The 13,022-nt window shown below is 39.3% G+C and overlaps 1 protein-coding gene across 1 annotated transcript; it reads right to left on the reverse strand.

The window, feature by feature from the left end:
* Window positions 1-671: 671 nt before the first annotated feature.
* Window positions 672-10,270, reverse strand: smu1a (SMU1 DNA replication regulator and spliceosomal factor a). The gene is made up of 12 exons (XM_041798044.1): window positions 10,165-10,270; window positions 8,023-8,233; window positions 7,611-7,763; window positions 5,646-5,756; window positions 5,347-5,475; window positions 5,117-5,236; window positions 4,887-5,003; window positions 4,503-4,630; window positions 4,253-4,379; window positions 3,959-4,126; window positions 3,600-3,752; window positions 672-1,696 (listed from the first exon to the last, which is right to left on the reverse strand). Exons 1-12 carry the CDS (start codon window positions 10,188-10,190, stop codon window positions 1,598-1,600), a joined length of 1,542 nt encoding a protein of 513 aa, XP_041653978.1. The 5' UTR covers window positions 10,191-10,270; the 3' UTR covers window positions 672-1,597.
* Between the last annotated feature and the right edge of the window lie 2,752 nt (window positions 10,271-13,022).

A 13,022-nucleotide genomic window follows, 5' to 3' on the forward strand; every position in this document is an offset into this window, starting at 1 on the left:
GATGTGACTGAAATGACAAGATTGTTGTGTTGCATTCTTTTACACAACCTGTTAGGCTCAGTAGCATGCTGTATGTAAGATATCCCAGGGAATTTAAGCATCAGCAAACGGAGCACAAAACCTGGGGTAAAGCTGATTGGTTGGTTGATACAGCAGGGACAAAGTGTATCAAATTGATATGATATGCTTTGAATTATTTCTGCCAACAGTGTTTCCCTTTAAAACACCCATTCATGAATTTTCTTCTGCTTATCCAGGGCAGCAGGCTAAGGAGTCAGCCCAGACATCACTCTCTCCAACATTTTCCTGCTCTTTCTGGGAGATTTTGATGCATTACCAGGCCAGATGAGAGATACAATCCCTACAGCGAGTCCTGGGCCACCCCAGGAGTCTCCTGCCCCCGGGAAGCTTATCAGATGCCTGAACCACCTCAAATAGCTCCTTCAGAGATGCAGGAGCAACCACTCTATTTAAGATTTCTGATGTCCGAGTTTCTCACTCTAACTCTAGCTGACCAGGTATTCATATACAGTGGTTAAAGAATGTATTTATAGTTTTTCCAAGCAGTCTAAATATTCTCCCAAAAACCCTGATAGATTCTGAAGTTTTCCATATTTTGATTCTTAAAGACAGATCAATTTAAGTAAAAAAATGCTCATTTCACAAACAGATCTGGTTAAACAGCTTTAATGTCAAAGACCAGACATAGTACATGGGACATTTTTGCATCCAGAAATTCATGTTTTCAAAATAAGGGAAATTTCTAGATAACGGCTTTGTAATGTATCGGCCTGTATTACTCTGTTAAAGAGCTTGAATTAACTGAATATATGAAGATTTAGGGGGTGATGTCAATGCAGTATTTTTCATGGAAAAAAAAAAAAAAAAACAGAAAGTCACAGTTTACTATTTAACCAGGTCTTCTTGAAAAAACAAACTCAAATAAAAAATATATTTACAAAAGAGGAATTTTCAAAAAAAACTGAGTCTATGTCTACTCACTCTAAAATCCAAAAGCTCTGTTCATCCTTTAACTAAAGGTCATCATGGTGAGATATACATCTGCTGAGGTCTGGTGTTGAACAACTGAACCTTATTTACATGGAAATAAAACACCATCGTAGACAAATTGAGGATATTTTTGTAAATTTTGGACTAACTTGAAAGCACCTCACTAGTAAATGTAACAGCTGTACAGAATTTGGTGGTTGTAGTTTTTACAACATGGCTCTTACTTAGAAATGTATTAACAGCATTTAAAAAGAGCCAATGGTGCGGCTTTATAAAGTACACATTAAATAACCTCTGATGAATAAGGTTCAGTAAAATAAGGTTCAACACTACACCACCATTAGTTTGTCTTTATTCAGCTGTGGCTGTAAAATGCAAATATCACATTTTAACTGAAATCTACAGGTGAACTCGTGGTGTTATAACTCAGACCTACATACCAAAATCCTGTTTCAACAGTGAGTTGAAAACAGCCATTCTTTCTTTGTTTAAAAAACAACAAAAACCAACAACATAGCCCGAGGATCATCCAGAGTGAGGAGAGAATACATGTGAAACGTCTTATTTCACTCTCAGAAATGACGCGTCAAGGCTTCCAGAGCTTTAGCAGACCATCCTCGCTGTAGGTGCTGATCAGGTTCTGATGTGGGTGGTGAGCGATGCCGATCACATCCTTCTCATGGACCTGAGGACAGGAGGAAGAAGATGTCAGGAAAAAATTCTAGCAAAATTTAAAAATGAAGAACTTTTATGCAGAACACTACTGAAGTTTACCACACACACTATTCAAAAATTTACAGAATAGCTCGTGAAAATTTTGAGACATTTGGGTTTCAGAGAGCATTAGCAAATATCAGCTACAAAATTAATTTTATTTAATCAGTTCCAGTTACACTGTCCTAATGAAGGAAAAAAAGAGCAGTTTTACATCTTAAAGTGCATGACCCATAAAAGACTTAGGACAAAACTGAAAAGTTGGCACTCAAAAACATCTAAAGGTGTTTCAGAGGATTTCATCTCAAGGCAAATCCAAAGAAACTGGAGCACATAAATCCCTTTTTTCAATTTAAATAGGTGCAGAAAGTGCAAAAATTGCACAAAAGACTAAATTTTTCTTGAGATAGAGTCAATTGAAACAGCTCTTGTGCATTATTGGTTTTCTCGGTGAGCACTGAGCTCTACCTGTGGAGGAGCTGAAGTGTAAGAGACTTAACCTGACACGCCAGATGGATTTGTTTCACACATCCCTCAGGAAAATCTTCCATAGACGGCGTTTGGAAAAGGGCAGAGCCTTTGAAAAAAAAAAACTTGGAGGGTGACTGGATGAACGCTCTGTCTGTCACATCTTTACGGGCCAATCAGAACAACAAAACACAAGACCTCATAGCCCCAAACCGAAGTGCGCCGCTACCGACAAATAAACTCCATAGATAGCTGCATAATGCAAACCATGGTGACTGCAGACATGTCAGTACACCGCTTTTGTAGTTTTTGAAAAGAAAACTCAATGCTGTTCTTTGTTCTTCCTTTAACAAAGAAATTTCGTCAAGTTCTGATAAAACTGGCGCTTTAGCAGCATCCACGCTAATGTCTTCTGCCATACTTGCACCGGCCTCTTCTCGCTGCTTGCTTATGTCACAACTCTGCCGCACCCTTAAGTACTGCCCCTGACGCTGATTGGTCCTGTCACTTTCTAACTGGGCCCAAATGGTTCAGACGGGAGCTTTGCAAGATGGATTTGCCAGTAAGCAACATGGAAACAGGCAAATCCATCTGCTTTGCAGGGTTATAAGAGACTCTTTTTTCTCTCAAAAGCATCCTTTAGACCCTTGACTTGCAACTTGGGGTCTAGGACCCCTTAGGGGTGGAGGCTCTGTCTGCTCAGAGGCTGGTATAATGGGATTTGCATTTACTGACGAGTATGATAAAACACTTAGGAATAGTTTATACAAAGTTCTCTGGATAAAAATATTTGTGTTTAGGGATGTTTTGCTTGGATTTGAAATATTAAAAAAAACAGCGTATGTGACGGTCACATGCCATTAGGACAGATGGAAGTCACGCTGAGAACGGCATCTTTGAATGATAAAAACATTTGTGATATTTGATTTACAAAAAAACATGCTTTCTAGGGATTGACTGATTATGAGCCTTAAAAAGTGCACTTTTTAAGGCTCCAAATATCTGGTATCGGTGTTATGACCTACTAAAAAAATGGCATCAAACTGGATCTGAAAGTCGAGATCCCTCGACTTCTTGTACACACAAATTCCTTAGTATTTGCTTGTTGTTGATTTTACTGGCACATATTTCTAGAGTTCAGGAACAAAAATAAGAGTAGAAAGTTGAGTTCATTAAGCAGTGATCATCTGTGATCCTTCTGAAACTGCTAAAATGGAGCAAAAATCTTTAAAGGTTGGATTTTCCTTTGCCTGTGCTTGTTTATCAAGTCATTTCACCAGTCAAAAGAGCTTTTCTCCCACTTTAAAGATGGAGAGAAGAAGTTTAGTCTGAACTTTTTTGCTCTTGAAGCCGAGAAACGAAAGTTCTGTGATGTTTCTGACTCTTTGATCAGTGCAGTAACGTACCGTCAGCGTTCTCTCCAGCTTGCCGGTGACTGTGCTGAAGCAGTAAAGCACAAAGTCTTCTCCCACACAGTAGATCCACTCACCACGAGGCGAAAGAGTGCAGCACACAAAGTCACCACCTTCCCTCTTACCAGAGCTGAAACTCCTCACGATCTACACGATGGATTCAAACAGAGACACAGCATGTGGGTAAAAGGACTGAAAGGTTATGCTTCAAAAACAAACATGTAAAAACCTACAGTATTTTCTTGTAGGGATCAAAGTTAATAAAATGGCCAAGGGAAGGCTGTTGTTCCTGTGTATAATACTGCCCTATAATAACCTGCTGATGTGCTGAGGTGGTAATGATGTGAACTGACCTGCCCCTGCATGTTCATGATGACCACTGTGTTGGAGCGGTTACACACGACAAAGTGCTCTGGGTTCTTTGGCAGCAGGATGACGTTGTTCACGGTGATGTCTGTGCCAGCTGACGTGCCCAGAGGCTTGAAGGTGCTGCTGCACTCAGTGGTTTTCACGTTCCACACCTGAGGGCAGGTGAAACAAGCACGGTTCAAGATACACAGGGTATGAACAGACATGTAGACAGCCTTCTGGCTCACAAAGAAAGAGAGGTAATAAATAGAAATGTTATTCTGAAGCGGTTTCCTCACCTTGACTGTCCCGTCTGAAGAAGCACTGATGATGTGGTGGCCATCTGGAGTGAAAGTGGCTTCGTTCACAAATGAGGAGTGACCACGAAACTCTTTAAGTGTTTTACCAGATTTCAATCCATGGATTCTTTAGAGGAAAAAAATTCACAAATGGAATATTAAAAGTTAAGTCAAGAGCACAGCTTAAAAGCTAACCAGAATAACTCATTGTTATGAATAAAGAACTGACATTCATCAGATGTGAAACTACCTGATTGTTTGGTCAAAGGAGGCACTGAGGAGCTGACTGCTGTCTTTACAGAAACTGAGGCATGTTACTCCTTTACTGTGGGCGCGTTCAAACCTCCTCAGACACTGACCACTCTGGATCTTCCACACCTACAAACACAAAGAGACTGTAACTACTTCATTTTTGCAGAGTGACTCTTCTTGGTGGGCAACAACCATGAGTACAACCATTGCATGAAGATAAAGAAAATCATGAGATAGATTTCAATCTAGCAAATGTTTACCCTCCATTGTTCAATGGTTAATATTTAAGAAAGAAAACTTAATTTCAAAAACTGTTAAAGAACCAAACTACAGTAAGGGTACAAGAGCTATGAGTCAAGATGAAAAAATCTCTCTCTTCTACCTTGATCTTTCCATCCTGAGCTCCAGTCGCCAACATCTCTGTGTCTCGACTGAAGCACATACACAACACAGCGTCGTCCATCATCATGAAGTTATCCTGAGCCTGGTACTTCAGATCCTGGAGGACAAAATGCAGACAATCATTCCAAGTAGAAGCAATTTTAAAATGAAAGAGAGTAAAATTCATCCAGACAGCATATATAGTTTGTGTGCATATCTTAGACGAACGACCTTTCTGATTTTGCCGGTTGTGAAGTTCCAGACCTCAATGAAGCCATCTACAGAGCCAGTGACCAGATACTGACCATCAGGAGAAAATCGGGAACACTCCACGTGGGATTTTTGTCCAAACTGTGCAGGGAAGAATAATAAGACCCATCAGAGCAAGTGTACAGCAAAATAACAGCATGCATGCTTATTTAAACTGTCCATTAAAGTTGTACCCAGGACCGTTTCTTTACCTTGATGTGTCTGCTGAGCTGAGTTGGGAATCGCTCCTCCTCTACATCTTTTACAGCAGCTTTACCTCTGAACAAATCGATGGTCATACCAGGAGGCAGGAGACCCTGATGCTGCTGCCATTTTAGAGACTATAGGAGAGACAAATGGACGATAAACTTTTTTTTGCATGGAGGAATATCCTGAATGCATGGGGGGATATCAATCAAAAGAGACAGCTATGTCACAATTAGAGTGGTATTAATTGTTACAGTCTAGTCTAATTCAATCAAAATCTGCTTCTTCTTTTGAGATCTCTTACCTGTCCCAGGAGAGCCAAGAGACGAGAGGGAGGCACCACGCTGACCTCCCCTGCCAGGGCCTGGGCGATAGCTGCCCGCCGCTTCTCTTTACTACTGCCGTCCGGATATGCCTGGGCAAGAAACAAAATCATTGTCAGAATATCCACACAACAGTAATCTTATTGATTTCTCATTATAAACAGTGATTCTGATGGTAATAGTACTGTTTATATGTAGAACACTTGTCAAAAAAGGGGATGCACTGACAACTGACAAGTTTCCACCAGACCATGCCCCCTTAATTTGACTGAGTGTCGAAATAACTTGGGACACAGCTGCCTGGCTGTCACATGGAGAAACAATGAAAATGGGGATAAACAGCCAAAACATCTGCTTAAGTCAAAGACATCTGGACTCAACAGAGCTCCCCATTTAATTTCAAGTACACAAAGCATAGCTGAAAGACACACATCAGGCAGGTTCAGTCAGTGATGGATGTGAAACTACATTTATAATGAAGTTTTGGGCTACCACAAAGCTTAGGGTCAGTTGTTTCTCTGTATTTCAGCAATTCATCTGCTTTTTGTAACTTTTGTTAGTCTGTACGTGTTTTCACAGTGCATTCCTGTGTGGACAGAGTAACAAAGCTACACCTTGAGACATTCCTACTGATACCAGGAAGTTATCAGGTATTTATGGCTGGTATTTAGCATCTCTAGCTGCTGATTTACAATACAATACAATACAAGAACTTTTGATGAGAAGATTTAGAAGACAGATCTATTAATGGGTGGAAGATGTGACCTGGTGGACAAACTGATCTGTTTTCATCATCAAAATGTAGGCACTGTGGCAGGTTACACCAAAATAAGCAATAAAAAACACATCAGTACTGGCTAAACTGTTACTTTAAACACTGGTATCAACTTTTCAGCTGAATTTAAGCTTTTAACTGATTACTTCCTTCCTACCAGTGTGCGCTTTTTGCCACAAAACTGCTCTGACTCTGCCTACTGTGACATAAGTGTGCTATCTAAAACCAAGGTGGGTCACATGAACACAAAAAAATAACTTTAAAATACAGATTAATGTACAAATACAAGCATGCAGAAAAGGGAAAAGATAAATCACTTTCACTGTTTTTTATTTTAACATATCGGAGGGGGGGGGGGTTCCTCAGTGAGGCACTTTGGTGAGTTAAATTTATCAGCGTCACAAACTCCACCTCCCTCTAACTGTGCACAGCTCTTATTGCCAGTGTGTGGGAACTGGATGGTTGTTTCAGTGACTGATTTACACAAAAAAAACCTGCCAAAAAACTGCCATATGGCCATTTTTGTTAATCATTATAGTTATAGTAACTTGATATCACTTGTCAATGATATTTGAGTTTGGAGAGGCGCTGCCATGTGGACGTAGCTTACGTGTCAGATGTCGCCCATAGTTGATGAAATAGTTGCTCAGTGTAGTCGAATGTCTGCCCAGGAGTTTTGAAAATTAGAGGGAACATTGATTACAGTGTTCTTTTAAATTTCAACATGATGTTCTTGTAAGGAGAAGAATGTTATTTAGCAATTTGTAGTGAAAGAATGAGGCTTATTTAAGTCATTTACCCGTTCCAGTCATAGGTATTTAACTTGTTTTCAACAGCTATGAGGTTTAACTTCTTTTATGGCCAACCACTTGCAAAATATGAAGTTTCATGTTGTGAGAACAAAATGCTCACCACAGTTTGCAGTTTATGAGGCCATCTGGCCATTTAAATGGTTCCAGATTTGTTTCAGTGGTATAAAACAGAAGAGAAATGGGAGAAAAACAAAATAATGTGCTCATTATTCTCTAATTTCACAACACTATAAAGCTCACATGTAGGTACAAAATATTTGTATCTTCGGTCTTGAGAAACTTAACCCAAAGATGTGGAAACCACAAATGATTCAGGAATTAATGAACGTACAGCTTCTTCTTCGTCTTTTCTGACTCACCTCTCTGGGGTCAAAGTAGGATCGAGCCAGCAGATTCTCCAGGTGGATGTATCTCTCAGGTTGGGTCTGTTTCAGCATGATCATGGGGTCAGTTTGCCTGAGGAGTGAACGTGCTGCACCCAACTCTCTCAACTCGATCAGCTCTAGCACCACCTGGTAAGAAAACAACACAGACATACAGACTCAGGATTAAGAAGACATTTATTCTCTTCACTTCAAGATTTAGTGACAGCAGAACAAATGCGTCTTCTTATACAAAAATCCTGATAAGTAGCATCAGCCAAAAGCGGCCATATTCAATGATAAAACATCCTGAGAATCAAATAATTAGGTGGAGGTTAAGACAGACAGAGAGAAAATAAAAGAGGGCAATGCAATACAAGTATAGTTTAAAACAAAAAAACAGCCTCACCTGTTCGTAGAGGTCTATGAGGGTCTTATCTGGCAGCTTGAGGGACTGGATGGCTTGTAGGACAGTATCCCAGTGGCCGCTGTTGATGTCTGCTACAAAGCTCTCTATACTGTCCACAGTGTTCAGAGATACCGTGGTCTCCTCCTGCAGGGTGGCCAGAGTTCGGTGCAGATTGTTTTCCTTCAAGTACTGCATGATCAGACGAATCACGCTGCAGAAAAAAAGAAAACACAAATATTATTCTAATGTTGCAAGACAGAAGACCTGAGGATATTTACACGTGTGAATAATCTCAGAGTAGAATTATTAAGATCAAAGATCAAAATAGTAGGGGTGCACCGATTGCAATTTTCTGGCCGATCATCGATCACCAATCTTTAAAAAGCCTGACCTGCCGATTCCGATTTTGGCCGATACCGAATTTTTAATAACTGATAGCATACACCTTTAATGTTACAATCTTATTTTATTGAATAACATTGAACACTACCTGTGAAACAATACAAACTTGTTGTTTTAACTGCACATGAGGTAGTTCTCTCAAACATAAATGAAAAGTTTAAAGCATTGCTGTCCAAACTACTAAATTATATCAGTTCCTTTAGTCTTTCATTTTTCACATTTTACTAGGTAGAAGCATTTGAAACCGATCTTATCCACCGATCTTATTTACAAGGATCGGCCGATTGCCGATCTCCTAAAATTAAGGAAATCAGCGCCGATACAATTTTGGCCGATCGATTGGTGCACCCCTATCAAATAGGGTTGTTAATTCTTGATACATGGATACTTTTCACTACCAAGAGATTTAAGACAACAAAGTCACCATAACTTTAATGAGCAATAGTATTACTGAAAAGAAAGTTTATTCATAAATTAATCAGTCACATCAGTAAAAAGTTTTAGTCATTTTTTTGATACTACGCCTCTATCAAGCCATGAAAAAGGATTCTCAATATTGGATTTATAAGGAAACACTCATAGTTCAAAGTCTGTTCTTTCTGATACCAATGATAATGTATAAATATAGTTCAGACCTAAAACTCTAGTCCTCAAAACCCACTTAAGTTCAAGGATGAACAAAGACACAAACTTCAGTCCTGAGATCCCACTTTTGAGGTTAAAGGCACAAGGATTAATAAAAGATAAGGATTGGTCTAGCCTCAAACACCACACAGTTATGCCTTGATACGACTGTTAATAGCTGATAAAAGCTGACATTTACAGCCAAACTCTTCATACACGCCAATACCGATACTATGCTGATAATATAGCGCATCCCTGATACCAAGTTTATTGATCTGCCATGAGAGAGAGAGAGACAGAGAGTATTGTCTAAGCTGCACAAAACATTGCAATTCTTTTGTTGCAGTGTAATTTGGCCAGTTTGCAGGAATTTACCTGCAAATATTGGGAGTAAAAAAAACAAGAAGCTGCTTAAGACCTGGCAGTTGGCATGGTATACAAACAAGTACCACTACAGTTTGACTTTTACTTGTCCCAAATTAAAAAAAAAAAACGGTCTGACAACCCTTTAACCAAATCAGTAGTTTACAGTGTTTCAATAAATGTTAGTTCCTCTCACCAAAGCCGATTTTTTTCATCTTTGAATTACACAGATATCACAGTGATATTGTTTTATTCATATATTGAATAATCTATACACAGAAAAACAATACATTGCAGCCTGTGCGAGGACTCTTCAAACTTTCAGCATTTGCTGTTTTAAGGACGACAGATATGACCGGCTAAAGGTCACCAGTTAACACGGTCACTTTTTAAACCGAAACATAGAAGCAGGATTTCTAGCATCTTTGCTACGATCCTGTTAGCGTACCGTAATTGTACGTTGCATCAGTTTCCGTTATGTGTGGTCTGTTTTTACTACAAAGAAAAGTATCGGTAATAACTTTGTGGATGATGCCGATAAGCTTAAGTGAAGAATGAAAAATTCACAAGAAAAGCGTGAAATTATCCCAGAGTTATTGAGTTCGCTTGTTAGCTTAGCGCGCTAACGCTACTGGACTGCAGCAGAGGATGAGACAGGCCTCACTCACATAAACTATCATTAAATAGTTGATTAAGAGGGGAAGTTCTGCAGTAATTTAGCCTGATATGAGAGTGAATGCAAGGGCTACTTACTCTGCGGATTCCACCTCCAGAGACATGACTGTTTTATCTCAACAGAGTAGCAACACAGGAGACTTTGCAGTGAAGTCAAGAAACACGCAGCAGGACGGATGCAAACACGGAAGTAGTGGGAGGAGTCTCGACTTTTCAAAATAAAATGCGCATCGTGTTACAGTAATATTCAGAGAATGTAGCGAAAGAACATTTTGGGACCATAATAATAGTTCAAGAAAGATAAATTATCAACGAGTCCTCCGTCAAAGAATGTTAGATTCAAAATAGATGGTGAAATATTATATATTTTCTTGTTGACATGTATAATTACGTCAATTGTATATATTTATGTCACAATTTACCTCATAAGACCTCTCTGTTACGTCCTTTGCAACTCTCTGTTCGTACCCCGCTGCTCTCTATTTTCTTCTTTGTGTGTGTCCATATTCTGGTTAATACAGTAAATCAATTCATCTTTATTTGTAAGGTATTCAACAATCCTAGATCCTCTCAGGGTTACATTAAACACTTCAAAAGTATCTTTATACATATAGTTAAATCTACACTATTTAAAGTGTAGTTTTTTTGGTCTGTTAGACAGTGTGGTTATGTCAGGGCTGTTTTCTTGGATATGTTGCCTACTTTTACATCATAAACCAAGAACTGTTGCTGACAAAACTTTATTTAAATTTTTCAAACAGTGCCCTCTGCTGGATGACATCATACAGTTCAAACAAAAAAGAAGCTCACACTGGAGAGTGAAATTCATCATACCTGAGTTGCTCAGCTGGAGTTCCACAAGGCTCTATTTTTGGGCCGATCTTATTCAGCCTACATGTTAAATTGTAATTGTACAATGCGAAAACAAAAAGCAACTTAGACATTTCTCCACCAATGTGTTCATAAATGTATTGGATAACACATTTAAATATGATTAGATTGAACACTGAACTCTCAAAATCCATGAGAGCTCCTGAAAGTTGAGGACTTTCAGAATCCTAACAGAGAAACTGTTTACCTCTGCCTTAGGCGGTTTATGAGAGGTTCAACCAGTGGTTTTTCAGGATTCTGAATACATCGTAAATATTTGTTTTGTGTCCAAAACCACTTCATGGTTGAAAAATGGCCACGCCCAGTTTCCATTCTCATTGTAAGCCCTACTGTTTTTCAAAATAAACATCACCTTGAAGAGCAGGTGGATAAACCAGATTCAATGTGTATTCAGGCATATCCATCTTGTAGAGATTAGCAGTTACTGATAGCGAATAACAAAAAAATCCACCAGCGTCATTTGAGAAAAATGAGGCAGTGTTGTTTAGTCAAAGCAACTGAAAGCCTGTAAATAATGGCAGTCATTGAAGAGATAAGCATAGATGCAGCTACAGAGGTAGACTAATCAGAATTGGACATTTTTTATGAAAAGTAGAGCAAAGAACCTAAGCTGAAAGCTTTTCTGAAAGGATGTTTTGACTCCTCTCCTGACCTTCTCTCGGGAGAAGAGTAAAAACATCACTGTAATTCACCAGCTAGCTCCACTGATTGTAAAGAACTGCATACTGACATACAGTACTAGGTGGCGAGTTTCCTTTTTATCAGTACTTTTTAAAGTTTAAGATCATCAAAGAAATTTCAATATTAGCAAAGATAATACGAGTCAATACAAAATGCAGTTTTTAATGATAATTTCATTTATTAAGGGGAAACGCCATCAAAACCTACCTGGCCCTTTGTGAAAAAGTAATAGACCAGTGTGTGAAACACATCCATCTGGCAGGTTAACTACCAAAAGAACACAAAGGCTCACAGATCACATTTGCTAGACAAATCATCCTGATGATCCCCAAGACTTTTTGGGAAATATTCGGTAGACTGACGAGAGACAAGCTGTTACATAACTTTTGTTACATAAAACAAACACAGCATTTCATAAAAAGAACCTCAAAGCAACAGTCAAACATGGTGGTGGTAGTATGGTGGTCTGGGGCTGCTTAGCTGCTTTGACACCTGGACCACTTGCTTTAATCAATTGTCTCAACCAGAAAACCCTGATGCAGAATGTGTGGCCATCAGTTTGTGATGCACCAGCAAGCCCACCTCTGAATGGCTTAAAAGTTAAGATTTTGGAGTGGCCTAGACAATGCCCAGACTTCAACCTGATTGAGATGCTGTGGCATGACCTTAACAGTCCATTAATGCTCAGAAAACCTCCAGTTTGGCTGACTTACAACAACTTTGCAAAAAAGTAGTGGGCCAAAATTCCTCCACACCAATATGGAGAGTTTTCAGTTGTTGCTGCCAAGGATGGAACAACCATTATTAGGATTAGGAGGGAATTAGAGGGGGCCAGATAGGTTTGGATGATGTTTTCCCTTAGTTAACAAGAACAAAAAAAGAGAACAATCAGGAAGGGGGGAAGATACCTGGTCCTTAGTCTCTGGTGCTGTTATTTTGAGAATGAGGAGCTGAAAAGTTTGGGAATCCTGCATTACTCTGTCGTTATAAATTAAAAACAGTTAAAAATGTAGCAATATTGGAGCACATGAAGAAGAAACAGAATGTTGGAGGCCGAGACTCCTCGGGGGTGTAAATGTGATTTTTATAACCAGTCTGTCCAGGTCTTTAGGTAGTCGACTTGTTCAGCAGAGGTGTTGCAACACTCAGCTCAGACAAAGAGTTGATATAATCATTTTGGGTGCAGAAAAGAGTCTTGAGTCCCATCTCTGACTTTGTGTGACTCCCAGGTTGGCTGACCAGTTTTAAGGAGTGGTTAAAACCACTAAAGGCCACTCCCACACCTCCTCTGTGACACAGACCCTTTTTCAGAGGTGTGAGGGAGCTAAAGTACAACTTCAGAGGAGTGTTGATAATAAGATGAA

Source organism: Cheilinus undulatus, linkage group 10 (genome assembly GCF_018320785.1).
Source record: "Cheilinus undulatus linkage group 10, ASM1832078v1, whole genome shotgun sequence".
Taxonomy (NCBI): Eukaryota; Metazoa; Chordata; class Actinopteri; order Labriformes; family Labridae; genus Cheilinus; species Cheilinus undulatus.

Coding starts and splice junctions, on each gene's coding strand:
- smu1a (XM_041798044.1), bottom strand. CDS start 10,190: ATGTCTCTGGAGGTGGAATCCGCAGA. Junction 4,380..4,502: donor TCCTTTGACCAAACAATCAG/GTAGTTTCACAT, acceptor TTTCCTCTAAAG/AATCCATGGATTGAAATCTG. Junction 1,697..3,599: donor AGCTGGAGAGAACGCTGACG/GTACGTTACTGC, acceptor TCCTGTCCTCAG/GTCCATGAGAAGGATGTGAT.